The following is a 27,703-nucleotide window of genomic DNA, read 5'->3' on the forward strand; positions in this document are numbered from 1 at the left end:
CTGCTCAGCTGAGGGACCTTAAATATAATTGTAAATGTGGGCACAGATGAGGTAGTCATAAAAAAATAATGTTAAACACCATTATTGCACGGAGAGTGAGTCCATGCAACTTATGTCACATTTTTACTCCTGTACTTGTTTAGCCTTGCCATAACAAAGGGATTCAATACTTATTGACTCAAGACATTTCAGATTTTCATTTTTTAAATTAATTTGTAAGTATCTCAAAAACATAATTCCACTTTTACATTATGGGGTATTGTGTGTGAGCCAGTGGCACAAAACCTAAATTTAATAAATGTTTTATTTGGGCTGTAACACAACAAAATGTGGAAATAATTAAGGGGTCTGAACACTTTCTGAAGGCACTGTTTGTTTTATAGATAAAAAAATAATTACAACAACACCATTTGAAACCAATAGATCTATTTTTCTCTGTGTATATTAAATCAACGTGTTTATGCTATTCACTCTGCACTCTGTTCATGTAGAGTTTAAGGATCTGATGATCTTTATTACAATGCAACCCTATGTCACTGACACTCAGTGGCTCATAATAAATAGCTGCTTAAGTCAGACCACAATGAGACATGGAGCAAATCCAAGTGGAAATAAATGTAGATGGTTTCTGCATGAGGGAATTAGTGTCATGGTATTTGTTCTGCCATATCAGTGTTTCTCCCTTTATTCATCTAGCAGTGGTGGGCCGCCGCTGCTAAATTGTTGCCACCGCTGCAAAAAGTGTGATGTAATCTTTTTCATATGTATAGATTTCCGCTGAGGTGTGCTTTAAAAAAGGAAAGTCATTGGCTCAATTACTAGAAGTCTAATAGGAACAGCTAGCATGTCATTGCGCTAACGGTAGTAGCAATGTCCCACCCTTGCCACCACTGCTGAAAACAAATCCTAGGGGAAACACTGCATATGTTGCCATATGTATTCAAATCTTACCCTGCGAGGTCCGGTTTCTGTTCTACCTGCTATTTCATTGTACCCACCTGGTGTCCTTGGTCTAATTCAGTCCTTGATTAGAGGGGTAGTATGAAACAAAGCAATGGAATTGGCTTCAAGGTCCATATTTGAATTTGAGGGCTGTATACAAACACTGCAGTGCAATTATTTGACTGTAAATGTTGATATATGATCTGCTTTGTGTTTTTCTCCCTAGGTTGGTGGATGACCGATGTGTGGTAGAACCAGCTGCAGGGGACCTGGACTATCCCCCCAAGAAGTTCAGAGGTTAGATGAGTATTAAATTATTTATTTAGGCCTACAACGTAAAGTGTGTGCGGTTGCTTGTGTGTCTTTGTCAGAGTGGCATGTATGTGTGTGCGTGCATGTATACCTCCCTGTGTGTTTGTGAGTGATTGCCCATGCTATGCATGTTAAAGTGTGTCTGTTGTGCCTCTGTCTGTCAATGACTGTGACATATGGGGAATGCACTGTTCTCTGCCCACTCTGCCTGATATTGGCACCAGAGAGAACAGACTCCAAGTCAGAGAGCAGCCAAACACCCAGAACATTTTCCACTGGCTGGCCTCTGAAGGGGGCTGAAACCCGCACTTTCCTCTCATCCATCCCTCGAGTAACACGCATTCAGTGCATTTCTGATCAAAGGTTCATTTGATGTCCTACTCTTGGATCTTAGTTTAAACAGAAATGTTGACGATGTACGTACAGTCTATTGAAAAAGTAAGTACACCCCTTAGAAAGTTGTATTTTTTGGTAAATATTTGGACAGATGGATATGTAATCTTCGCTTCAACACTATTGACAGATAAAGGTAACCTACTTTAACAAATGAAACTGAAAAATCATACTTTGCAATCGTTTATTCATCAAAATCAACAGAATTGCAATTCTATAGTGCGGGAGAAAATAAGTACACCCCTAGCTTCAATAGCTGGTGTTGCCCCCTTTAGCTTAGATAACTTAATGTAGCTGTTTCTTGTAACTGTCTATCAGGCTCTTATATCGACTGGGATAGTTTGTTCCCCCCACTCTTCTTCACAGTACGTCCTCAACTGTGTCATGTTGGAGGGATTTATTGTATGCACTGCCCGCTTCAAGTCCCCCCACAGCATTTTGACACGATTGAGATTTTGGCTTTGACTCGGCCATTCCATAATCCTCCATTTCTTCTTTTTGAGACATTCTGTTGTAGCTTTGCTTGTGTGTTTTGGATCATTGTCCTGTTGCAAGATCCATGTTCGGTTCAGCTTCAGCTTTTTGACAGATTTTTTTTTTCCCCTCACATTCTCCTCAAGAATTCTCTTGTACAATATGGAATTCATGGTTGACTAAATGATGGCAAGTTGGCCAGGCCCTCAGGCAGCAAAGCAGCCCCAAACCATAATGCCACCGCCTCCATGCTTTACGGTTGGTATGAGGTTCATTTGTTCAAAGGCAGTGTTTTGTTTTCGCCAAAGATGGCGTCTGGCATTGCGGCCAAACAACTCCACGTTTGACTCATCTGTCCAGAGCACATTGTTCCAGTAGTTTTGGTCTTTACCCAGGTGTTGTCTGGGGAAACATCGGTCTTGTCTTGATATTGTTTTTTGAGAGCCATAGGCTTCTTCCTGACCTCCCATGTAGGCCAACTTTGTGCAGTCGCTTTCCGACAGTTGATTCATGTACTTTGACATTGATTATGGCAGGAGAGGCCTGTAGATCCCTTGATGTTACCCTGGGGTTCTTAGAGACTTCCGTGATCATCATTTGGTCAGCTCTTGGGCTGAATTTGGCGGGACGGCCTGTCCTAGGTAGATTGCCAGTGGTCTACAAATGGAGAAAATTCCAGATGATCCGTCGGACAGTGGAACGATGTACATGAATTGCTTGGAAATGGATTTGTAACCCCTCCCAGACTCAGGCATCAATCATTTTTCTTCTTAGGGCCTTGGATAGGTATTTTGATCTTTGCATGATGTGTTTCCAAACACCCATATGGTTAATAACAAACCAGACCAAGTGTCTAATCTTTATGGAAGGCTAGACCCTCTCAAGGTACTCTCTAATGATTTCCTAATGATTTGCACCTGTTTTGGTGCACCTGATCTGAATTTTAGCCATTTTAGGTGATGGTAAAGGTAGGGGTGTACATTTATTTTTTCCTGCATAAGGAAATAGCATTTATTTTAATTTATTTGAACATTTTCAAAGTATTTTTTTTTTGTGTGATTTGTTAAATTGGTTTACCTTTATCAATGAATGTGGTTGGAATTCAGCTCAAATATCCATGTGTCCAAATATGTAAAAGAAAATACCACTTTCCAAAGGGTGTACTTACTTTTTCACGTGACTGTAAATGTATGTTGACCCATAAGTCTCAACAACTGTGTCATAGTCTAATTACACTCTTAATTGTTTTATATGAATAGTATTCTGTCAGCTGTTTGCATGATTTCCCTATATTAAGATGTATCCCGCCACACATTGACTGTATCAAAGAAGCAATTTCAATATTTGCAGAGGGATGAGTGACAGACATTTTTAAAGATGTTTGCCGTTTTGGTGGCTCTAGAAGCTTCCTGTCAGGCCTGTGTGGCAGATGACAACTACTGTACTGTACTCACAAGGCACACAGACAGCCAGCTGATAAAGCCCTTAACCTCCATTATTAGGCTCTTTTAAAAACAGGATATCCCTCTGAGGATAGGAAGTATAATATTGACCAGATGCCCAGATCCACTCTCCCCTATTGTGGGTGTGGAGCAAATTACTAACCGCTTTTTAACAAGGGCATGATGCTTTTTATGTGGAAGCGATTATATACTTGCTCAGACAGTGACCCAGCACATCTTTACTATTAAAAAAAGTAGATGTTTGGGATAATGGCAGCCATCTTGGGATAGTAATCAATCTGTGATAAATTCACCACTAGCTCTCCTTCCCATAATACAGGTATTTAAGTTTGATACCAAAACAGCTATTACATTGAATACTCACCAGTCCCCTGAATAATAGTCTTGACCCTTGAACCCACTCTCTTGTCTCAGACTGCCTCTTCAAAGTGTGTCCCATGAACCGTTACTCTGCACAGAAGCAGTTCTGGAAAGCCAAGCAGGCCAAGCACGAGAAGGACAAGATCGCTGATGTTGTGCTACTCCAGAAACTACAGGTAAAAGATACTACCAAGGATCATACCACTAGGTTAGATGCAGTACACTGGACTAACACTGAAACGGATGCAACCTTGTCCTGATTACTCCACAGCATGCCTCTAACCTGGAGCAGAAACAGAATGAGACCGAAAACAAGAAAGTCCACGGAGATGTAGTAAAATATGGCACTGTCATTCAGGTAAGGTTGGAGTTCCCAGCAGCACTGTTTAGGTAAGCAGACCCTCAGGTGTTCAACAGTTTATGCTTCTCCCTACTCTGGTGAATGGAATTACTGGAACTCTGTTGTGATGTCATGGGATTAGGCTACTATCAATGAATGGCTGGTCTTGTACCCGAGGGGGAAGCTTGAGCACACCGGCACATTCTGAGTGTGAAGGGTCTGCAGAGCACAAAACAGAATGGGTCTGGCAAAGTATTGAGGTTTGAGCACATCTGCACAGTATCGATCGGGGATGGTTCACAGAACACCTGTGTTTTAATACATTACGGATGCAGCATCACTCACTAAGGGGAGTTATTGGCCCCGAGTTACAGGGATTGTTGTGATAGTCAGTCGGGTGATTCACAATCAACTCTTCCTCATTGTGACTCTTAATAGCTGGTCCATAACGGCATGTTTCTGCATGTCACTCCTGTGTGTCAGGTTGTCATTACCATAGCCTGGTGAAGTCAGATTTTCCTCTCGGTGTGTTCATATTCTAAAGAGATTCTAAGTGTTGAGAGAGAAGACTGCACAGGTTTTCCAGTAATACCTGCCGCTGGGCATTTCACATGAAATGCCTATGTAGCATAGTCTAGATTACTGCATATATAGCACTAGTCTGTGTTAAACCAACAAGAATATTTGTCTGAACTTGAATGATGACATATTTGAGAGTTTTGTTAATTTCATAGAAAGGCTACAGTTGATAGTCATCATCAGACCTCTAACCCCGGTTTTCATCACCGAATGCGCAATGAAGAAAAGAGGTTTAATGATTCACAGGAAAATGCACAGAACCGTGTTCAATATCGCATGAGAAATGGATGTATTGACTGAGGTCTAGGGGCTAGGATTCCCACTCACTGGACCTGTACCTGGTCAATATTGACTTTGAAGCCTTATCTTCACACAAACATGAAGGGCTGTGCACTTACAGAAACATGGGACATAAAGTTAAGGGTTAATGTTAAGAGCCCTCTCTTATATGGACAGACATTATAGGTGTGGTTCCTTGTGACTGTGTAGTGTGGCGTTCCTCTTGATTCGGACAGGCTGAGGTGGGAGACGGCGGGGAGGGTTTGTAGACAAAGTGGGTGTTGCTCTCTCAGGAGATCAATAGCTGTAATCTGTTAATGGCTGTGCAAGTGCACACATCACACCAATGACAAGCATACCATACAGTACAACTCATCTAGTGACGTCACTTTATCTACAGGAAGTAAGTCCTACTGCATAGCTTCCTCAGGTCTCCCCCACTCCTTTATTCTCCTTAATATCCTCTTAGCACATCTTTCTTTCACTAAAGCTTATGCTGTTTGCCATTCATTCTCTCCCATTGAAATGAGAGAAATGCACTTTCTGTAGAACATAATAATATCTGAATGACAACAGCAGGGTGATCCTGTCTGTAGAACATAATAATCTCTGAATGACAACAGCAGGGTGATCCTGTCTGTAGAACATAATAATCTCTGAATGACAACAGCAGGGTGATCCTGTCTGTAGAACATAATAATCTCTGAATGACAACAGCAGGGTGATCCTGTCTGTAGAACATAATAATCTCTGAATGACCAGCAGGGTGATCCTGTCTGTAGAACATAATAATCTCTGAATGACCAGCAGGGTGATCCTGTCTGTAGAACATAATAATCTCTGAATGACCAGCAGGGTGATCCTGTCTGTAGAACATAATAATCTCTGAATGACCAGCAGGGTGATCCTGTCTGTAGAACATAATAATCTCTGAATGACCAGCAGGGTGATCCTGTCTGTAGAACATAATAATCTCTGAATGACAACAGCAGGGTGATCCTATCTGTTGATACATGGTTTTAGTACTTTTCATCTTGGTCTTTCAGCCATTCCTTCTTAAGTGGTTCCCTTTCTGGCTGGCTGGTTCCCATTCCTGAATGGGATAGTGAGCTATTCTAGCTTCCATCATAACAGCACAGTTTCCCAGACACAATATGAAAGTTTTTCTGAGGTTTAACAGTGGCCTGTTTTTCTGCGTGTGTGATCTGCCCTGGCTGACAGCTGCTGCATATGAAGAGTAATAAATACCTGACTGTGAATAAGCGTCTGCCTGCCCTGCTGGAGAAGAATGCCATGCGGGTCACCCTGGACGGGACGGGGAATGAGGGCTCCTGGATGTTCATCCAACCCTTCTGGAAGCTAAGGGCCAACGGAGACAATGTAACTCACTTAACTCGTATTACTGCACAGACTCAACTGACATGCGCAGTTGTGTTCAATCACATACACACAGGGTTGGAAAAAGTACTCAATTGTCATACTTGAATAAAAGTAAAGTTACCTTAATAGAAAATGACTCAAGTAAAACAGAAAGTCACCCAGTAAAATACTACTTGAGTAAAGGTCTGAAAGTATTTTGTTTTAAATATACTTAAGTATAACATGTAAATAGAATTGCTCAAATGTACTTAAGTATCAGAAGTAAAAATATAAATCATTTCATATTCCTTATATTAAGCAAACCAGACGGCACAATTGTTTTGTTTATTTTTATTGATGGATAGCCAGGGGCACACTCCACCACTCAGACATCATTTACTAACGAAGCATGTGTATTTAGTGAGTCCGCCAGATCAGAGGCAGCAGGGATGACCAGGGATGTTCTCTTGATAAGATCATTTTCCTGTCCTGATAAGCATTCAAAATGTAGAGTGTGGAGTAAAAAGTGCATTATTTTCTTTAGGAATGTAGTGAAGTAAAAGTTGGCAGAAAAATCTAAATAGTAAAATAAAGTACAGATACAACAACTTAAGTAAAAATACTTTAAAGTACTACTTAAGTACTTAACACCACTGCATACACACATTCACTAACACATGCAAACTCACAAATCTCAGACAATCTATAGGGGCAATCTGCAGTTGCTATATCCATTATTTTTTTAAACTTTATAAATTAATGATATTTACCCATTTTGATTCTTGAAGAACATAATTTATTAAATCCCTCATGAGCTTACTTCAACTGTCGTATCCTATCAGAACCCAAAATATAAGCTTAAATCAACTCCAATGTTTGTAAACAATGTAAATATAAACACACTATATAGCCTCAAAACATGGTTAAATCTATAACTTTGATATCATGAATGGTCAATCCTTGCATCCATAGCTCTGTCTATGAATCGGAGAGTGATTACATTTCTCCAACCCCATCCCTCAGCTGGGGAGAAGGCATTATTGTTTCAACTGCTTATTGCAACTTGAGTTCTTGTGGAATTGTTGTTGTGCTTATTTCTGTGTTCCTCTGCAGGTAGTGGTAGGAGATAAGGTGATCCTGAACCCAGTGAATGCAGGCCAGCCCCTACATGCCAGTAACTATGAGCTCTCTGACCACGCTGGATGCAAAGAGGTAAGAGTCCAGTCATAACCTCACTGTCTGATTAATCCATGACTGAATCTGTCTGGAGGGGTGAGGCTTCTGACTGTGTCACTTCTCAATTACAAAGAACCAACGGTTGTTACTGCCAGCAATGATGATAAGCCCCACCCATTTCTACAATTTGTCTTCTTAAAATCTGATTTGAACCCTAACCTTAACCACACTGCTAATCTTATGGCTAACCCTAACCTTAAATTAAGACCAAAAAGCTTCATTTTTGTTTTCGTACATTTTGTCGATATGGCGAGTTTTGACTTATCCATCTAGTACATTTTGACTTACCCATCCAGTTTACCCATCTAGTGGGAACAGGTATGCATGCTGAAGCTGACGTATAGGTGTGTCCCCCTGCAGGTTAACTCTGTGAACTGCAATACTAGCTGGAAAATCAACCTGTTCATGATGTTCAGTGACCACAAGGATGAAGTCTTGAAAGGAGTAAGTCTCCTTTAACATTCATGTGTATATTACTGTCACTATTTGTATCATTGTAATTGATTCTTCTTCACTTTTCAACCCTAACACAATAATAGCATTCTAGCCTGAAGCGTTTAGATGATTTGATGTCTCTGCTGGTGTGTCTGGTCAGGGGGATGTGGTGCGGTTGTTCCATGCGGAGCAGGAGAAGTTCCTGACCTGTGATGAGTACAAGGTCAAGCTGCATGTGTTCCTCCGTACCACCCTGCGCCAGTCTGCTACCTCTGCCACCAGCTCCAATGCCCTGTGGGAAGTGGAGGTTGGTACACGCACGGCACCCAAGCCCACGCATGAATCCTAGTCCAGTTTGGATATGCTCTGTCGTACAGCTAAATGCCTAAGGTATGACGATTGAGGTTTGTTTTGATGGTGTGATTGTGTTCCAAGGTGGTGCACCATGACCCATGTCGAGGAGGGGCCGGACACTGGAACAGTCTGTACCGCTTTAAACACCTCGCCACAGGGAACTATCTTGCAGCTGAGGTAACATGATCAAGTATTGGACCATGGATATTGGTCACCACAGTGCTCTGGTTATCACACGGGCTGTATTGATGCAGAGTCATTTTTAGAGCGCATGTGTTGTTGTGGTTGCTTTAGGAAAACCCGGGTTATAAAGGTGACAGCGTTGAAATCCAGACTTCGGCGAATGAAGATACGGTATGCATCCTTTTTTTGTTTTATTTTGGACCTCGCAGTACTTATGTCTAGTTAATTTAACACGTAACAGCCAATGTGCTAAACTCTAACCCTTGACCCCTGCCATCTGTAGCTGGACAGTAGAGGAAAACTAAAGATGTTGGGTGAGAGGATAAAGTACAAGCTGGTGGCTGTGCCTCATGGGAATGACATTGCTTCCTTGTTTGAGCTAGACCCCACCACTCTGCAGAAAACAGACTCCTTTGTGCCAAGGTACTATACTGTACCACTTCGACTCACTATCGGCCTCAACCCATCTGCACAATACAGTATATACAACTGTATATAGCTATTTATAAAGAAGCAAAGACTTGATCTACAGTATGTTTCACTGGCTTTCTATTGTAAACTTTCTTCAGGAATTCATATGTGCGTCTCAGACACCTATGCACCAACACATGGATCCAGAGTACCAACGTGCCCATAGATATCGACGAGGAGAGACCCATCCGGCTCATGGTAAGAACCATGTCACTTGATTTACTGTGACACTGAGTTCATTTGGACTCAGTATTTCTGTTATATCCTTGTTTCAGCTGGGCACCTGCCCTACCAAGGAGGATAAGGAGGCATTTGCCATAGTGTCAGTGCCAGTGATGGAGATCCGGGATCTGGACTTTGCCAATGATGCCAGTTTCATGTTGAGCACCATAGTGGACAGGTTCAATGAGGGCTTTATCAGTCCTAATGACAGAAGGTAAAGTATCTGCAGAAAAGGCCCCAAATGAATCTATGAAGTCAAACTTCTAATAAACCTAACTTTTCCCCTGTGAGCTCTGTTATACTTGATTAAAGCCAGCTGTTTTTACAGCTTATACTGTAATCCAGTCAATGGCATAGTTCCCTGGCCAGACCCAATGGGCCAGACCAGTAACGTCTGTGTCCGACCGTGTCCTGTGTTTGACCCTGCAGATTTGCCATTAAGCTGCTGGAGGATCTGGTGTTCTTTGTGGTGGACACGCCCAACAGCGGCCAGGTCGTCCTGGATGTGGCGATGACCAAGGCCAACCGCGAGAGACAGAAACTCATGAGGGAACAAAACATCCTCAAACAGGTTAGAAGGCCCACTTTAAACATCTGGGTTGCGTTAGACCAGGGATGGGCAACTTTGAAAATGGAAATCATCATGGGGCGTAGAGAAAATGTTGCCATTTTATAAAAAATGCCATGCAATTGTACTCATTTTGACAGGGGGCGGAGAGAAAATGTGCAGTTTTACAGCTAATTTCCTGCAAAATTCTACACATTTTGCCATCGGGTGAAGGCAAACAGTTTTTATATGATAACTGATGATCAATGGGCCCCAGCCCGGTCGGTAATTCAACCTTGCTGACTACAAGTTTAGATAGCTAGATAGCTTGCCTAACTTAGTAATACATAAATAAATTGCTGACATGGGCTATTGAGTGACTGCTGATGCACAGGCAAATTTCGAAATTGTGCTTTGTGTATTTTATTATTCCGACTGAGTTCCTCCCCGAAAAAAAAGAATAGCCAGCGGGCTTGCATTAGACTGATGATGACATATAAGGTAATCATTTCTTGTCATTATATCCTTATTGTCACATGTTCCCTTGAATAGTTCTCTATTCTTTTGTCCCTTCAAAGATCTTTGGGATCTTGAAGGCCCCTTTCAAAGATAAGGGGACAGAGGGCCCGTTGCTGCGATTGGAGGAGCTGTCAGACCAGAAGAATTCCCCCTACCAGTACATGTTCCGTCTCTGTTACAGAGTACTGCGACACTCACAGGAAGACTACCGCAAGAACCAGGTACACCACATTGTCTCGCATACTTTTTTCCTTCCATATTCCTGTCCCTCGGTCGTTTATCCAAACTGAACTATTGATCCCTGGGCCTTCTTTACTGCCAAGACACATTAGTCTCACTCTTTTTCCCCATCAGGAGCACATAGCCAAGCAGTTTGGGGTGATGCAGTCTCAGATTGGCTATGACATCCTGGCTGAGGACACCATCACTGCTCTGCTGCACAACAACCGCAAGCTGCTGGAGAAACACATCACCAAGACTGAGGTGGAGACCTTTGTTAGCCTGGTCCGCAAGAACAGGGAACCCAGGTGAGGAGAGTGACGCCCTGACTAAATAATACCCATGTACATTGAAAACTGTTGTGGTGTATCTCAAACATCGGCCTGTTTCCCCTCAGGTTTCTGGACTACCTGTCAGATCTGTGTGTGTCCAACAACGTGGCCATTCCTGTCACTCAGGAGCTGATCTGTAAGTGTGTGCTGGATCCCAAGAACCAAGACATCCTCATAAAGACTGAGTGAGTGGTACTTCTCTTTTACTAAACTGCATACATGCACACACTTACCTAAACATGCGATAGCCTTTGTATGTATGTGTGTGTGTGTGTGTATGATTGAATGTGTGTGCCTATGCTTGTCCATGCAGACGGCGTGTACCCAAAGAGATTCCCAATGCCACTGAATACATGGGCATGGAGGAGTATGCTGACGATGATGAGGTGTGGCTGGTCTGGACTGACAAGACCAATGAGAAGCAAGAGAAGGGCATCAGACAACTAGCCCAGGAGGCCAGACAGGGGAACGCTCATGACGAGAACGTGCTCACGTACTACAGGTGTCTACTCCTCACTGATGTCACATCAGTGTTCTTCTCTTTTCCTAGACAAGGGAATGTCGTGCACAAGTCATTGTTTAAAAAGGAAGTTATACTGATCTGAAATATTCCAACCACAATGACGTTTTTTCTATGCTTCATTTGTCGAACCTTTCTCTTTTTTTTTAATGGTAGGTACCAGCTGAAGCTGTATGCACGAATGTGTCTGGACCGCCAGTACCTGGCCATAGATGAGATCTCCAAGCAGTTGGATGTGGAGCTCATCTTCCTGTGCATGATGGACGAGACACTGCCCTTTGACCTGCGCGCCTCTTTCTGCAGACTGATGCTGCATGCGCACGTCGACCGAGACCCCCAGGAGCTGGTCACGCCCGTCAAGTTCGCCCGTCTCTGGACAGAGATCCCCACCTCCATCACAATTAAAGAGTATGACTTCAAACAGTTTCCCCAGATTTGGTTTTGCAAATAATGTCACTGCAATCTGATTGATTGTTGTTGTGTTCCTATACTTCGATATCTCTTCCCTTTCTCAGTTATGACTCCAACATGGATGACTCGCGAGACAATAAGAAGAACAAGTTTGCCAACACCATGGTGTTCATGGAGGAGTACCTCAACAACGTCCTCAATGATGACTTGCCTTTCGCTGACGAGGAAAAGAACAAACTGACCTATGAGGTATCAATTCTCTCTTTTCTCATTCCTAATTCTACTTACAATACTGTGAATACCTCCAGAACGCTGCTGCCTATATTTGGTATTGAGACGAGAACTCTCTGGCTCTCTACCACTTGGCCCGGAAAAGCCCCGATAGCATGATAACTGCTAGAATGTTTTGTCCCCTCAGGTGGTGAGCCTGGCCAGACACCTCATCTACTTTGGCTTCTACAGTTTCTTTGAGCTGCTGAGGTTGACACGGACACTTCTGGGAATCATCGACTGCATCCCCAACCCTTCCCTCATCAACCCCATGTTCCAGGACGATGGCAGTGGTAAGAGAATGAGAAACACCTCTACTCTGCGTTTAACATTATTATGCGAGAACTACCACACAGCACCATTTTATAAAACAAATCAGCACAACAGACGTTCAGATTCGGGTTCCCTCATGGTTTTCACCATGGTAGTAAGGATGTCACTCCCACGCTGTCTGTTAGGGAAGAACATGAAGCGTTCCATCCATGGTGTTGGCCAGATGATGTCCACCATGGTACTGAGCAGGAAACAGTCCATTTTTGGAGGTCCAGGCCGGAGTGCTTCCAACATAGAGGGCCAGAACCGCAGTAAGGACAGCATCGACAAACAGGACATCACTGTCATGGACACCAAGCTGAAAATACTAGAAATCCTGCAGGTTAGAGCTCACTAGAACCCAGCACGTCTCATGAAATGGTACTGTTGAGTTTTACGCTTGTGAAAAATTAGACCCATTCAAGTATCCCTTTTATGCTAAGTGCTGTTCTTTATCTCTTGTTGATGTGCAGTTTATCCTGAATGTCCGCCTGGACTATCGGCTCTCCTTCCTGCTTTCTGTCTTCAAGAAAGAGTTTGTTGATGTTTATCCCATGGCAGATGCCGATGCTACAACATCAATGGAGCAAGCAGGTAGTGCAGTGCCCATTTGAGGGACCCATTGCTCTCCACGTACCATACCTTATACAGTATTCATCTCTCCGTCTAAATACACAACATTCCTAACTCTCTTTCAACAGCCACCATCAACCTGCAGCACATAGGAGAGCAGGCAGAGGCCATGTTTGGTGTGGGGTAGGTTCAGTACAGCACTGTAGACCCTCACCAGCAGATGTTATGGTTTTGCCCCAGTGTGTTGTTATGATAACCTGTGACTGTGTCCTCCTGTCAGGAAGGGGAACAGTATTCTGGAGGTGGATGATGAGGGAGGTCGTATGTTCCTGAGGGTGCTGATCCATCTCACCATGCATGACTACCCTCCTCTGGTCTCTGGGGCTCTACAGCTGCTATTCAAACACTTCAGCCAGAGACAGGAGGTGCTGCACACATTCAAACAGGTAAGGAGACACAACTATCTGCAATCACTGAAGGTAAACAAAGGTGCGGCCAATAATGACCTGCACTCCAACTTGGTACCGTATCTGCTATTCCCTTTCTTATACAGTATCTATAGATATTATTTATATCTGTGTCTCTCAGTCACAGTCTCTCTGACACTCTCTCTCTGTCTCCATGTTGTCCTCAGGTCCAGTTGCTGATCTCGGGCCAGGATGTTGATAACTACAAGCTGATAAAGAGCGACCTTGACCGTCTCCGCACCATGGTGGAGAAGTCTGAGCTCTGGGTGGACAAGAAGAGCAGCTCTGGAGGAGGGGAGGGGAAGAAAGACAAGAAGGACAAAAAAGAGAATGTAGAGGTGAGGGCGAGACACGTCTTCTCCATCTATGATAAGAAAGTGTGTAATAACATGTAGTAGCTACAAATGACTTCTCACTAACTGTACTTCTGATTTCCTTTTAGATGGCCTCAGAGGTTGCGACCCCCAAAAAAGAGAAGTCGGATAAGAGCAATGAGAACTACCAGAAAGTTAAAGATGTGTGTTTTATCCATTGACATGTCACTTTTTCCATATATATATATATATATATATATATATATATATATATATACACACACACACAGTTAAAGTCGGACGTTTACATACACTTAGGTTGGAGTCATTTAAACTCGTTTTTCAACCACTCCACAAATTTCTTGTCAACAAACTATAGTTTTGGCAAGTCGGTTAGGACATCTACTTTGTGCATGACACAATACATTTATCCAACAATTGTTTACAGACAGACAATTCCAGTGGGTCAGAAGTTTACATGCACTAAGTTGACTGTGCCATTAAACAGCTTGGAAAATTCCAGAAAATGATGTCATGGCTTTAGAAGCTTCTGATAGGAAAATTGACATCATTTGAGTCAATTGGAGGTGTACCTGTGGATGTATTTCAAGGCCTACCTTCAAACTCAGTGCCTCTTTGCTTGATATCATGGGAAAATCAAAAGGAATCAGCCAAGACCTCCACAAGTCTGGTTCATCCTTGGGAACAATTTCCAAACGCCTGAAGGTACCACGTTAAACTGTACAAACAATAGTACGCAAGTATAAATACCATGGGACCATGCAGCCGTCATACTGCGCAGGAAGGAGATGCGTTTTGTCTCCTAGAGATGAACGTACTTTGGTGTGAAAAGTGCAAATCAATCCCAGAACAACAGCAAAGGACCTTGTGAAGATGCTGGAGGAAACGGGTACAAAAGTATCTATATCCATAGTAAAACGAGTCCTATATTGACATAACCTAAAAGGCAGCTCAGCAAGGAAGATGTCACTGCTCCAAAACCGCCATAAAAAAAGCCAGACTACTGTTTGCAACTGCACATGGAGACAAAGATCGTACTTTTTGGAGAAATGTCCTCTGGTCTGATGAAACAAAACTAGAACTGTTTGGCCATAATGACCATCGTTATGTTTGGAGGAAAAAGGGGGAGGCTTGCAAAATGGCTTAAGGACAACACAGTCAAGGTATTGGAGTGGCCATCACAAAGCCCTGACATCAATCCCATAGAACATTTGTGGGCAGAACTGACAAACCTGACTCAGTTACACCAGCTCTGTCAGGAGGAATGGGCCAAAATTCACACAACTTATTGTGGGAAGCTTGTGGAAGGCTACCCAAAATTTTTGACCCAAGTTAAACAATTTAAAGGCAATGCTGCCAAATACTAATTTGAGTGTATGTAAACTTCTGACCCACTGAGAATGTGATGAAAGAAATGAAAGCTGAAATCAATTATTGTCTCTACTATTATTCTGACATTTCACACTCTTAAAATAAAATGGTGATCCTAACTGACCTAAGACAGGGAATTTTTGCTAGGATTAAATGTCAGGAATTGTGAAAAACGGAGTTTAAATGTATTTGGCTAAGGTGTATATAAACTTCTGACTTCAACTATATATATATATATATATGTGTGTGTGTGTTATTCCAGATCCCCTCTACTCTTCCTAGGGTCCAATTATTAGACACTACTCTACCATAACATATGTACGACACAAAATCAACAATACTGCACTGTTGAGTAGTGTTTGGCCGTATTTCTGAAGACATTCTCTTTACCCCAGATCTTGGAGCGTCTGAATAAGATGTGCAGCTCGGGTGTGTGGAAGAAACAGCAGAGGCTCCTGAAGAACATGGGAGCCCACAAAGTGATGCTGGACCTGCTGCAAGTGTCATACGATCAGGTGAGGGATGTACGTGAGCTGTGCCTTACCCCCACTCTGACAACCAAACACATAGTATTGGACTAACGTTACCTCGCTGTCTCGCTCTCTCTCACGCACTTTCATGGTTCTCAGCATGACACCAAGATGCAGGGGATCATCAAGTGCACTCACCTGTTCCTGCAGAAGTTCTGCATGGGGAACCTGGAGAACCAGATGCTCCTCCATAAGAACCTCAGTCTCTTTCTCAACCCAGGAGTGAGTGAAGTCACACACAGCTTTTATTGCCTTTTCTACATCCATCCATCCTGTTTTCATCAGACATAATGTCCTTTCTCTCCCTCCCTTTTCTCCCCCCCCCCCCCCAGCTTATGGAGGCAGAGACGGTGCAGCACATCTTCAGCAATAACTACCAGCTGTGTACAGAGATAAGTGAGAACGTGCTGCAGCACTTCATCCACTGCCTGGCCACTCACGGACGCCACGTCCAGTACCTCAACTTCCTGCACACTATCATCAAGGCCGAGGGCAAGTACGTGAAGAAGTGCCAGGACATGATCATGACTGAGGTAAGACAACCTCCCATGCAACTTGCTTTGAACTCTCTTCATTGGTATGGAATCCTCGAAAAGATGTAAATAAGACTGCAGTTTTTAAATGTTTATCAAATCTTAGTGAAACATCTAGTCTGTCTTACAATCAAATATTTGTGCGAAACCCAGATGAGTAATTGAAAAATAACAGATGAACCACCTCCAAGCACTCACAAGCCACATTAATCATATCAGCAATGATGTAATTGTTTATCCCACACGGTGTGCTTGCGTTCCCCTCTAGTTAACCAACGCTGGTGAGGATGTAGTGGTGTTTTATAATGACAAGGCATCATTTGCCACCATGCTGGAGCTGATGGCAGAGTCCAGGGAGGGGGTTCAGGAGGACAGCCCCCTGCGCTACCACATCTCTCTGGTGGAGCTGCTATCTGCCTGCGCTGAGGGAAAGAACGTTTACACAGAGATCAAATGTACCTCGCTGCTGCCCCTAGAGGACGTGGTGAGAGTGGTCACACACGAGGACTGCATCACAGAGGTATGTCCGAAATGGAGCAAGTATACAATTAGTTAGTAGCCTACGTCGTCCTCAGTTCGAAAACCCACAGCAGCATGCAATGACATGCAGACATACAACTGCAAAGGTAATGGAAACCATTATCATTACCAAATGTACAGAGGCCTGAGCCAGCTGTGTGTGTGTGTGTGTGTGTGTGTTCATGTTTACCCGTGTGGTCCCCAGGTGAAGGTTGCCTACGTGAACTTTGTGAACCACTGCTACGTAGATACCGAGGTAGAAATGAAGGAGATTTACACCAGCAACCACATCTGGAAACTGTTTGAGGACTTCACTGTGGACATGGCCAGGGTAAGTCTCATTCCCCAGTCAGTGAGACCACTCTCACCCACACGTTTCATCATCTCTAACAGCTCTCTTTTCCCTCTAGGTGTGTAACAAGAGAGAGAAGCGTCTGACTGACCCCATCCTGGAGAAGTACATCATCAACGTGGTGTTTGATACCATCAATGCCTTCTTCAGCTCCCCCTTCTCTGAAAACAGCACCTCTCTACAGGTCAGTCAGCCCTGATGCTCCTGCCTACTCCGAGGCGTTGATATAAAGTTTACTGTAATGCACTGTTTAGTAGAGTGTGTTTTTGTTTGTATTGTGTCTGACAGTATTTGTGTGGTCATTTAACATTCTCCTTCCTCTGTGCCTGTAACCAGACCCACCACACCATAGTAACACAGCTGCTCCAGTCTAGCATGCGTCTGCTGGAATGTCCCTGGCTGCAGCAGCAACACCGAGGCCTGGTGGAGACCTGCATCCGCACCCTGGCTATGACAGGTAAAACAGGCCTGCTGCAGGGCCCAGAGGTGGGCTACATTTAGAGCCACACCGGGTCAAACTAGGGTTGCATTGCTTTGTGAATATGACTTTAGATTTTTCGAAATGGTTTGAGTGGGAGTACCTTTTGAACTTAATGATGACTTTCCCCAATCCTGTGTGTGCAGCGAAGAACCGCTCCATTTCCCTGCCTCTGGACCTGGAGTCTCAGATCACCACCATGCTGAGCAGCAGTGCTCCCAACTCTCTGTCCCGCTCCAACGCCAACTACAAGAGCTCCACCCGCTCCAGCCGCCCCTCCGCCCCCAACAACCCCTGGGACTACAAGAACATCATCGAGAAGCTGCAGGTTCGACCCTTAAAACCACCCATTAATGACCCTGTTGCCTTCTCCCCCTCCTCTATCCCATCACTTTAGTCAGCCATACAAAGCCACAACCGATTTACACATCATTCCTTGGCCTCTGTCTCTTTCTGGTTTGTTCCCTGTTCTTGAGGGTTTGGTGTTTGACACAGTGGGTATATATTCCCTGTCCCTCTATCTATGCTGTGATGTTCAGGACATCATCAACACCCTGGAGGAGCGTCTGAAGCCGCTGGTGAACGCAGAGCTGTCTGTTCTGGTGGACGTCCTGCATCAGCCTGAACTCCTCTTCCTGGAGGGGACGGACGCACGGCAACGCTGCGAATCGGGAGGCTTCATCTCCAAGTAAGGGTCTGCATCTGAAATTGCACCCTGTTCTCTACGTAGTGCACTACTTTGAACCAAAGCCCTAAGGGAAGCCCTGGTCAAAAGTAGTGCACTATATAGGGAATAGGGTGCCATTTTGAAACCAATGATATGTCACTATGGTGTGGGGATGATAGTGTTTATTTACCAACACAGTCACTGGGATTTACACATACAAATATTTACTCATGCAAACTCACTGCAAAGTGCAATAAAGAGCATTTTTGGCATGGTATGGATGAGGTCTAACACTCTCTTTATGAACCCAGACTGATTCAGCACACTAAAGCCCTGATGAGCTCAGAGGAGAAGCTCTGTATCAAGGTTCTGAGGACCCTGCAGGAGATGCTCATACGCACACTGGACTTTGACGAGAAGGTAAAGACTTATGACCAGTCAGTGTAGGTCTTGGAGATCAACCAATATAATATCTGAGTGTATTTAAAGGTCCAGTGCAGTCAAAAACGTCCATTTCCTTATACTGAACAAAAATATGAGCGCAACATGCAACAATTTCAATGATTTTACTGAGTTACAGTTCATATAAGGAAATCAGTCAATTTAAATAAATGAATTAGGCCCTAATGTATGGATTTCACATGACTGGGCAGGGGTGCTCCCATGGGTGGGCCTGGCAGGGCATAGGCCCTCCCACTTGGAAGCCATGACCAGCCAATCACAATGAGTTTTTCCCCACATAGGGGCTTTATTACAGACAGAAATAGTCATCAGTTTCATCAGCTGTCCTTGTGGCTGGTCTCAGGCGATCCCACAGGTAAAGAAGCCGGATGTGGAGGTCCTGGGCTGGCTTGGTTGGTTACACGTGGTCTGCGGTTGTGAGGCCGGTTGGATGTACTGCCAAATTCCTTAAAACGACGTTGGTAGAGAAATGAACAATAATTCTCTGGCAACAGTTCTGGTGGACCTTTCTGCAGTGAGCATGCCAGTTGCACACTCCCTCAAAACTTGAGACATTTGTGGCATTGTGTTGTGTGACAAACTGCACATTATAGAGTGGCCTTTTGTCCCCAGTACAAGGTTCACCTATGTAATGAACACTGTCTCATCAGCCTCTTGATATGGATTATCTTGGCAAAGGAGAACAGGAACGAAAAGAAACAAACAATTTTGTGCACAAAATTTGAGAGAAATACCATTTTTGTGTGTATAGAAAAATTCTGGGATCTTTTAATTCAGCTCATGAAACATCGGACCAACACTACATGCTGCCTTTATATTTGTGTTCAGTGTATATATTTCCACACCTGGTTGGAATAATACTGTGACATTGTGAATATTATGATGATGCTCTTTTAGTATTATGATGATGCTCTTTTAGTATAAGAGCTTTTTGAAAAGACATGTCTGAAATGTCTGCCTGTTTTGCTGAGATGGAGTTTTGGCCTGCCTGGTGACATCAATAGACCAATAAGAAAGAGTTCCAAACATACCTGCCAATAACAGCTAGGTTTCAGTTTCCCCCTCCCCACTCAGACCGCTCCCAGACAATCCTATGAAAATGATTGCTTGAAAAATTGCTCTTTGCTAAGAAGCTATTTGTTTTCAATTGAAATTGTAAAAATGGAACAATGGAACAATCACTGTAAGGCACTTAATTGTTACCGAGAAATGATTTGATATTGAGATCAAAAGGCTGCATTGGAACTTTATTAGAGGTTTTATGAAGGTGCTTATTGAGGTACTATATGGGTAAGAAACTATTCAGTGAGCGTATGCTAACCATGTCTGTGTAACTGAATGCCTCTCCAATCAGGGCATTGCACTGAGGAAGGTGCTGCTACAGAACTACCTCTTCACCAACAAGAAGAACAGCAAGGGAGATCTGGTTGACCTTGGAGCAACAGGTTTGTTTATATTAGGCTTATAACATGATCGTTATGGATTGTGTATATATTTACCGTGTGTTAATGTGTAGGTGCTGAGCAGGAGAGAGACTGGACGGCTGTAGCTGCAGTCCAGTGTCGCCTGGACAGGGAGGGTGGCACAAAGCTCTTTACTGACCTCGTCATGAGCACCAAGAACGACAAGATCTTCCAGGAGAGCATCCAGCTGGCCATAGGTCTGCTGGAGGGCGGCAACACAGAGATCCAGGTTAGATGTAACACATATAGCCTACTGTACGGAGCAGGTGCATGGTGATTCCTTCCTTATAATAATGCACTGATCCTCTTCCTTTCTGTGAATGTCGTTCAGAACTCCTTCTACAAGCTGATGATGGGGGACAACAAGTCTGAGAAGTTCTTCAAGGTCCTCCACGACCGGATGAAAAACGCCCAGATGGATATCAAGGCCAACGTATCAGTCAGCGTGGGGGAGATGAGTAACAAAGCCAACGACAACAAAGACCTGGAGACCAGTGAGCGGGACACTACTCTGATGTTAGATAGTCAAATGCAGGTTTAGATTGTAGTGATTATAAAAAATAATGATGGTCATTTTATAACAAACAATGATTCTGTGTCAATGGCTACATAAGCATATGGTAAGGATATTGTTGGTGTGTTTGAACTGTCACTTCACTCTATTCATGGTGCCCTCCCTGGTATTTGTTCCTGACAGGCTCTGGTGGGTTGGTTCTACCTGCGACTACTCTGCCTCTCTTGGCCCCCTCCATCGCCCAGGTCACTGCCCTGGCTTCGGAGCCTGAGCAGAAGGAAGTGGAGACCGAGATGGGCCCTGCAATCATCATTATGAAACCCATCCTGCGCTTCCTCCAGCTGCTCTGTGAGAACCACAACCAGGATCTGCAGGTGAGAGGAAGAACAAGCACCACTTATACAGCTGATACTGCTAATACTGCTCTCTGCTGAGGTCTAAACAGACTGATGTCATTATACAGAAACTCCCCTGAGAGGTAGCTAGTAGATAGGGGTGATAAAACTGTTATGGTCTGTTTGACCTTTTGACCCTACAATACTGTTGTCCGAACATCCTTCTCCCAGAACTTCCTTCGCTGCCAGAACAACAAGACCAACTACAACCTGGTATGTGAGACATTGCAGTTCCTGGACATCATGTGTGGCAGCACCACAGGAGGCCTGGGTCTGCTGGGCCTCTACATCAATGAGAGCAACGTGGGCCTCATCACCCAGACCCTGGAGACGCTCACAGAGTACTGCCAGGGCCCCTGCCAGGAGAACCAGGTCAGATAGCCACACACAGAGTGCTACGGAAATTGTTACTTTAAACAGAAACTTTGATAATGCCGTCAGGAATGAGGTTTATTCAAAGTTCCGGTAGGTTTCAGACAAATAACACAGGGTTGTTTTGACAAAATGATAATAACTTTCTAGGTGTGCTTTGTTTTTGTAGACTTGTATAGTGACCCATGAGTCAAATGGCATCGACATCATCACAGCCCTCATACTGAATGACATCAGTCCTCTGTGTCGTTACCGCATGGAGATGGTTCTGCAGCTCAAGGTTCATTTCACCTACTGTTCTCTTTTACAGATTTTTGTGTCCTCACTCACTCGTCTGTGTCCTCACTCACTCGTCTGTGTCCTCACTCACTCGTCTGTGTCCTCACTCACTCGTCTGTGTACTCACTCGTCTGTGTCCTCACTCGTCTGTGTCCTCACTGGTCTGTGTCCCCACTCACTCGTCTGTGTCCCCACTCTGAAATGACATGGTCGGTGACAGTGTTGTGTCTCTGTTTCCAGGACAACGCCTCCAAGCTGCTACTGGCTCTGATGGAAAGTCGCCATGACAACGAGAATGCAGAGAGGATACTGTTCAACCTCCGACCTCGGGAACTGGTCAGAGCAAATACCCATTTCTATTTCTTCTTCTCTCTCTCTTTTTTTCTCCTCCTCACTTTTTTTATACTAACTAGCCTCTAAAACGGCAATTGTATACACATATCAAGGTGCAGCACACTACAGAATACACCAGTCAACATTAGTGTCACACTGTCCCCAGGTGAAGGTGATAAAGAAAGCCTACCAGCAGGAGAGTGAATGTGAAGGTGGAGAGGTGTCACCTCAAGAGGTCGGCCACAACATTTACATCCTGGCACTCCAGGTAACTCTCCCATTCAGAATAATGGAGTGTATATTTATATATATATATATATGCACTCCTATTATAACGTAATAAGGTCATGTTAGAGAATAATGCTTTCACATGTTATGCTTATGATTGTGGGCCATGTTTTGGTCAGCTGGCAAGGCACAATAAGATCCTGCTCAATCTGCTGAAACCTGCAAAGAGGACCAAGGAGGGAGAGGAGGGCATATCCTCTATGGTGAGTGTCTTTCTATCTCAATTCAATTTCAATTTAAGGGGATTTATTGGCATGGGAAACACATGTTTACATTGCCAAAGCAAGTGAAATAGATAATAAACAAAAGTGAAATAACCAATTTAAAAAATGAACAGTAACTCTCTGATTCAGAGGGGTTGGGTTGAATGTCCCTTTCTCTCTGTCAGCTGTTGCGTTCATTTGATCACTTTTGTATTTTCATTCCCTTCTGGGCAGAATTCTTTGCAGACATTCTAATATGTGTTTATTTGAAGTCAGGGTATTTGTTCAAGGCAAGCTTCAGCATATCTGGTCTTCTCATTAGAAGAGGAAGTTTCCTCACTCTGCACTTCTGTGCTGCAGCTGCTCGCATTCATGGCAGCAGTGACTCACTGCAAACTTAGTTTAACAACGGATTTTAGCGTTACATGGGGATATTTTCATATCTGTGCTTTGTTTGCATGCCTGAAAATGGTTCAGCATAAAGCGAGACTAAAAAGTATTATGAAACTGGTTGTTTGGATCCTGGATGCTGATTGGTTGATATGCGGGTGTTGTGGTACAACCCTGTAAAATACCATGATGTGTTAATGTTGTAAATCCACTGTCCTGCAGCCCAAGCAGGAAATTCATAAACTTCATCTCCCTCTGGGAAATGCCAGAAATGTCTGGCTCTAGGACCTGTGCAACAATGTATCATTTTACAAATGCAATATCTCCGTTATCCCAAGAATGATAGTGAAAAGAATAATTCACCATGGAATCCGTAAACACTCAGCATTCCATTAATTCATTAACCAACCTATGTAGGCCTATTGAATATGTATTAACCTGTAAAAGTCTACCTTGGGGTGGGGGTTCTACTAAGCTAACTTGTGGAATTGTTTTAAGATGGTCATACCATGGATCATTTAGTGTTTGATTTAGCATTTTAGGACCCCTGTAGGTTTAAAAAAAATATGTACAACATTTTTGGGGGATAAAATATTGCATTTGGGCTTTAGTACTATAAAACACATTGAATAACACATTCATAAATGGAAAAACAGACGGTCAATAATATCATAAGGAATAAGGTTTTGAAGTGTCTGTCCTATATCTAGGAGATGTAAGAAAGCTCAGGAAATATTTGTGTTTTTTGGACACACAAACACCTCCATACTTCAGTTCATTTTTAAAACTGGTAGCTGGTTACCTTCACAGGAGTCCCTTCACAATTGTGGGGGTCATAGAGCAAAACGGAGAACACCATCAGGTTTGTCATAATATGGTCATATTAGTAGGCCGTTCGGATGCTACAGATGTTTTTGGGATGTCTCCTGGTCTGACAAACAGAGCTGTAGCGGATGGCTGAAATAGGCTGATGAGGATTGAGATGCAATTTAAATTGACGGACTTTTGTTCCTGAGATTGACGCACAGCTGTGTCAATAGACTCTTAAGGATTTCTTAAATAATCATTTATTGAAGTATTTGTCTCGTCATCATTGAATCTCTGATAGCTAGCTACGTGCCAATGATTTGTTTAGCATAGTAATGTCAAATGAATAGAATGATTAGAATTAACGACTGGTTAAAATATGAGAAAATAACTAAGGACCAGTCCACTTGGGTAGTAACTTCAGAATGCAAAAGTCATCCAATGCGGAGGCAAGGGAAATAATGGCTGTGAGAGCTCGCTCAATAGTTATTGGCAGCCCCTAACATGGAGAACAGAAAGCGCTGGAGTGCCATTTTAACCGGCAACGCTGTGAGTGGGACGTCCCATTCTCTGCCAAAGAAGAGGCAAACAACACTGGCTGTCACCAACCAGCGCCATGACCATGGACAGTTCTTCCACTCGTGTGCCATCAACAGAAACGTCACTATTAACATCACCAACTAACTTTGGACTCGCCAACCATAATAGTTGTTGCCTATGTTGGACAGTTAATAAATCATTATCATTGAATATCTGCTAGCTAGCTACATTCCAATGATTTGTTTAGCATAGCAACGTCGAATGAATAGAATTAATCATTTTAACTACTGGGTCAAAACATGACAAAATAACTAACCCAACCCACTTGGGTAGCAATTTTAGAATGCAAAAACAAATTTACTCATTAAAATAATGTTTTTAATAAAAAAATGTCTTTTCATATTTTTAAATCTTTTGGTAACCATTTTATAAAAGCAATAAGGCCCTAGAAACCAGGGATTATCGTGTAATAACTCCCTCCTATAAGCTGTTCCTGGCCTGAAGCGAACAGAGTTATCACACGATTCTCATGTTTTACTGCTTTAAGTATATCATGTGGAGGTAGAATTGAAACAAGCTGAATGGGGAAAGCTAGGTTGCTCAGATCCACTGATAGTGCTCTTTAGTATTATTGTTGTTGTTAATGTTTGTCCTGTTGACCTCCTGCAGTTGAACCTGAACAATCGGCCGCTCTCTCAAATGTTGAAATCTACCGTGCCGGTAGAGAGCGAGGAGCAGGACCCACTGGAGTTCTATGAGCAGCACACTTCACAGATAGAGGTGTCTACCCTTCTTCCTCAACTCACCCCTACTACAGTAGTCAATCTTTCAAATTGTAAATAGTTCAGTTCAACTGAAGTGCCCACTGCAAAATGTATTGAATGATAACAACAATCTAAATAATGAATGTCATTTAGCAGATGCTTTTATCCAAAGCGACTCAGTCATGCATGCATACATTTTATGTACAGCTGGTCATGGGAAATCAAACTCACTATCCTGGCATTGCAAGCACCATGCTCTACTAACTGAGCTACAGAGGACCAAAAGACCCCTGTCCTAACTTGTCTGTCCCTTCTCGTCCGGTCAGATTGTGCGTGAGGACCGCAGCATGGAGCAGATCGTGTTTCCCATTCATCCCATCTGTGAGTTCCTGACGGAGGAGTCCAAGTTCCGTGTGTTCAACACCACCGAGCAGGACGAGCAGGGCAGCAAGGTCACACACTTCTTCCAGCAGGCCTCTTTCCTCCACAACGAGATGGAGTGGCAGAAGAAGCTGCGCAGTAAGCCAGGCTCAGCTGATCCAGTAGATATTTTCCACTGGCCTCAACGTTTCCTCTCTATCCCATGCTGTTTGATGATAGAAGAAGACTGGAGAGTGTTGTTTGTGTTTCAGGTATGCCAGTGCTGTTTTGGTTCTCTCGCAGGATGAGCACCTGGGGCAGCATCTCCTTTAACCTGGCCGTCTTCATCAACCTCATCATTGCATTCTTCTACCCCTACGACTCAGGCCAAGGTGTGTGTGTGTGTGTGTGTGTGTGTGTGTGTGTGTGTGTGTGTGTGTGCGCCCGTAGTCATTATCCTCTGTACTTATTGAAGACAATAATTATGAGAAACTGAGACATGTAAATGTTTTATATATTGATGATTCCAATGTGATTGCTGTCCTCCAGGTGCAATAGATGACTCGATGCTGTCCATGCTGTTCTGGGGTTTCCTGGGTCTGTCTGTCATGGGCATGTTTTCTAAACGCTACGGCCTCAGGCCCTTCACTGTGGCCCTCATACTGCGCTCCATATACTGCTTCGGCATCGGCCCCACTCTCATCCTACTGGGCACCCTCAATGTAAGCTTCACTTATGAGTGAATTCTAACTTCCACTTGAGTCATGCATCACAACCCTATACCACACCTTGATGAATATCTTCAGGGTTGGGGAGTAACGGAATAAGGGATTACAAAAAAACGGTAACTGTATTCCGTTACAGGCAAAAATATTGTAATCAGATTACAGATAATTACTTTGAGGATTACTTTTAAATTCAGAAAGGATGTTTGCGGAAAACAATATTTGACCCTTCTCTGTTTTCTGAATGACATTCAAATCAGCATTGAAAGAAGGCGCAAGTTTAAGTTTGTTCCACCTGAGCGAGTCTGACCACAAGTCAGAGACCACTATGATGACACACCAAATGTGTTTGATGGATCGCAGGAATAGAGCAGGAATAGTATTTTGTAGGCTACAGTCCAAGCTATGTCTTCCAATGGTGCAACTGCTGTCAGCATCTAAAGACTATCCAACTTGAATAAACGTTGAATAAACTTATTATTGATATCTACATAGCACATTGATGTGAATCACACTGCTGCTCTCTCATTGAGCTATTTGTGCCTTATGGATTCTGTTTTGTTGTGGATGGCTGTTCAGAAATCTAAATGTGTATTTGAACCCAATAATGGTTGATTTGAAGAAGTTTAAGCTGCCTATCAATCATTGTTTTTGAAACCAGTGAAAAATGTGCTCTTGTAACAGCTGTATAGTGAGGATCCCAACCTATGGAATAAAAGTGGGGCTTTTATTACTCAATCTAAATCATGCTGGAAAAAAAATCTGTCCATAGACCTAATGGACACATGTTCAAACTCGCACAATTTTGATAGACTTATAGGGGTTATCTGTAGTTGCTACATCAATTTTTAGACTTAAAAATTATATAAATTATATATATTGATGTAAAGATATAATAATAATATGATTAAATTACGTAGTAGAAAGCGATGGGTTAGAAGGAGCCTACATAACCAAACAAACAAAGTAAAATGTAACACATATGGCCAGCTATGTAAACTTTAACATTGATTTATCCTGCAATAGATGTTGTTTAATTGGTAACATACATTTTTGTCTTCTTCTAATGCATCTTAAGGGGAAAGCAATCTAAAAGTAACGGAATGTAATCAGATTACGTTACTGATTTTGGGTAATCCAAATGTTACGTTACTGATTACCATATTGGACAGGTAAATGTAATGGATTACATTTAGAAAGTAACATACCCAACCCTGGTATCATCTTTGAAAGCATGGTGATCCCATGACTGTTCATCTGTTCCACTCCACAGCTGATAAATAAGATAGTGTTTGTGGTGAGCTTTGTGGGCAACAACGGGACATTTATCATGGGCTACCGTGCGATGGTGATGGACGTGGAGTTCCTTTACCACCTGGCCTATGTTCTGACCAGCACCCTGGGGCTATGTGTCCACGAGCTCTTCTACAGCTTCCTGGTGAGTAACACTC

General features: G+C 43.2%; 1 protein-coding gene across 1 annotated transcript in view; it reads left to right on the plus strand.

The window, feature by feature from the left end:
- LOC115132159 (inositol 1,4,5-trisphosphate receptor, type 3) overlaps nucleotides 1-27,703 on the plus strand; it is a 43,448-nt gene that overhangs the window by 11,298 nt on the left and 4,447 nt on the right. Inside the window, exons 2-51 of the mRNA XM_029664460.2 lie at nucleotides 1,169-1,239; nucleotides 3,999-4,120; nucleotides 4,216-4,302; nucleotides 6,364-6,522; nucleotides 7,615-7,713; nucleotides 8,098-8,181; nucleotides 8,333-8,479; nucleotides 8,608-8,703; nucleotides 8,821-8,880; nucleotides 8,993-9,132; nucleotides 9,279-9,378; nucleotides 9,456-9,616; nucleotides 9,832-9,973; nucleotides 10,528-10,689; nucleotides 10,823-10,995; nucleotides 11,085-11,204; nucleotides 11,333-11,521; nucleotides 11,696-11,947; nucleotides 12,055-12,199; nucleotides 12,369-12,513; nucleotides 12,679-12,875; nucleotides 13,006-13,126; nucleotides 13,234-13,288; nucleotides 13,386-13,551; nucleotides 13,740-13,910; nucleotides 14,015-14,089; nucleotides 15,674-15,793; nucleotides 15,908-16,030; nucleotides 16,141-16,341; nucleotides 16,610-16,861; nucleotides 17,066-17,191; nucleotides 17,271-17,396; nucleotides 17,549-17,669; nucleotides 17,837-18,018; nucleotides 18,230-18,378; nucleotides 18,669-18,777; nucleotides 20,174-20,264; nucleotides 20,336-20,511; nucleotides 20,614-20,776; nucleotides 20,980-21,170; nucleotides 21,363-21,563; nucleotides 21,733-21,843; nucleotides 22,083-22,178; nucleotides 22,342-22,443; nucleotides 22,583-22,666; nucleotides 25,073-25,183; nucleotides 25,494-25,686; nucleotides 25,800-25,919; nucleotides 26,077-26,249; nucleotides 27,526-27,690. Of these exons, the coding sequence (XP_029520320.1) occupies nucleotides 1,169-1,239; nucleotides 3,999-4,120; nucleotides 4,216-4,302; nucleotides 6,364-6,522; nucleotides 7,615-7,713; nucleotides 8,098-8,181; nucleotides 8,333-8,479; nucleotides 8,608-8,703; nucleotides 8,821-8,880; nucleotides 8,993-9,132; nucleotides 9,279-9,378; nucleotides 9,456-9,616; nucleotides 9,832-9,973; nucleotides 10,528-10,689; nucleotides 10,823-10,995; nucleotides 11,085-11,204; nucleotides 11,333-11,521; nucleotides 11,696-11,947; nucleotides 12,055-12,199; nucleotides 12,369-12,513; nucleotides 12,679-12,875; nucleotides 13,006-13,126; nucleotides 13,234-13,288; nucleotides 13,386-13,551; nucleotides 13,740-13,910; nucleotides 14,015-14,089; nucleotides 15,674-15,793; nucleotides 15,908-16,030; nucleotides 16,141-16,341; nucleotides 16,610-16,861; nucleotides 17,066-17,191; nucleotides 17,271-17,396; nucleotides 17,549-17,669; nucleotides 17,837-18,018; nucleotides 18,230-18,378; nucleotides 18,669-18,777; nucleotides 20,174-20,264; nucleotides 20,336-20,511; nucleotides 20,614-20,776; nucleotides 20,980-21,170; nucleotides 21,363-21,563; nucleotides 21,733-21,843; nucleotides 22,083-22,178; nucleotides 22,342-22,443; nucleotides 22,583-22,666; nucleotides 25,073-25,183; nucleotides 25,494-25,686; nucleotides 25,800-25,919; nucleotides 26,077-26,249; nucleotides 27,526-27,690 (6,925 nt within the window). The remainder of the gene's footprint in view (nucleotides 1-1,168; nucleotides 1,240-3,998; nucleotides 4,121-4,215; nucleotides 4,303-6,363; nucleotides 6,523-7,614; nucleotides 7,714-8,097; nucleotides 8,182-8,332; nucleotides 8,480-8,607; nucleotides 8,704-8,820; nucleotides 8,881-8,992; nucleotides 9,133-9,278; nucleotides 9,379-9,455; nucleotides 9,617-9,831; nucleotides 9,974-10,527; nucleotides 10,690-10,822; nucleotides 10,996-11,084; nucleotides 11,205-11,332; nucleotides 11,522-11,695; nucleotides 11,948-12,054; nucleotides 12,200-12,368; nucleotides 12,514-12,678; nucleotides 12,876-13,005; nucleotides 13,127-13,233; nucleotides 13,289-13,385; nucleotides 13,552-13,739; nucleotides 13,911-14,014; nucleotides 14,090-15,673; nucleotides 15,794-15,907; nucleotides 16,031-16,140; nucleotides 16,342-16,609; nucleotides 16,862-17,065; nucleotides 17,192-17,270; nucleotides 17,397-17,548; nucleotides 17,670-17,836; nucleotides 18,019-18,229; nucleotides 18,379-18,668; nucleotides 18,778-20,173; nucleotides 20,265-20,335; nucleotides 20,512-20,613; nucleotides 20,777-20,979; nucleotides 21,171-21,362; nucleotides 21,564-21,732; nucleotides 21,844-22,082; nucleotides 22,179-22,341; nucleotides 22,444-22,582; nucleotides 22,667-25,072; nucleotides 25,184-25,493; nucleotides 25,687-25,799; nucleotides 25,920-26,076; nucleotides 26,250-27,525; nucleotides 27,691-27,703) is intronic.

Source organism: Oncorhynchus nerka, linkage group LG7 (assembly GCF_034236695.1).
Source record: "Oncorhynchus nerka isolate Pitt River linkage group LG7, Oner_Uvic_2.0, whole genome shotgun sequence".
Lineage (NCBI taxonomy): Eukaryota > Metazoa > Chordata > Actinopteri > Salmoniformes > Salmonidae > Oncorhynchus > Oncorhynchus nerka.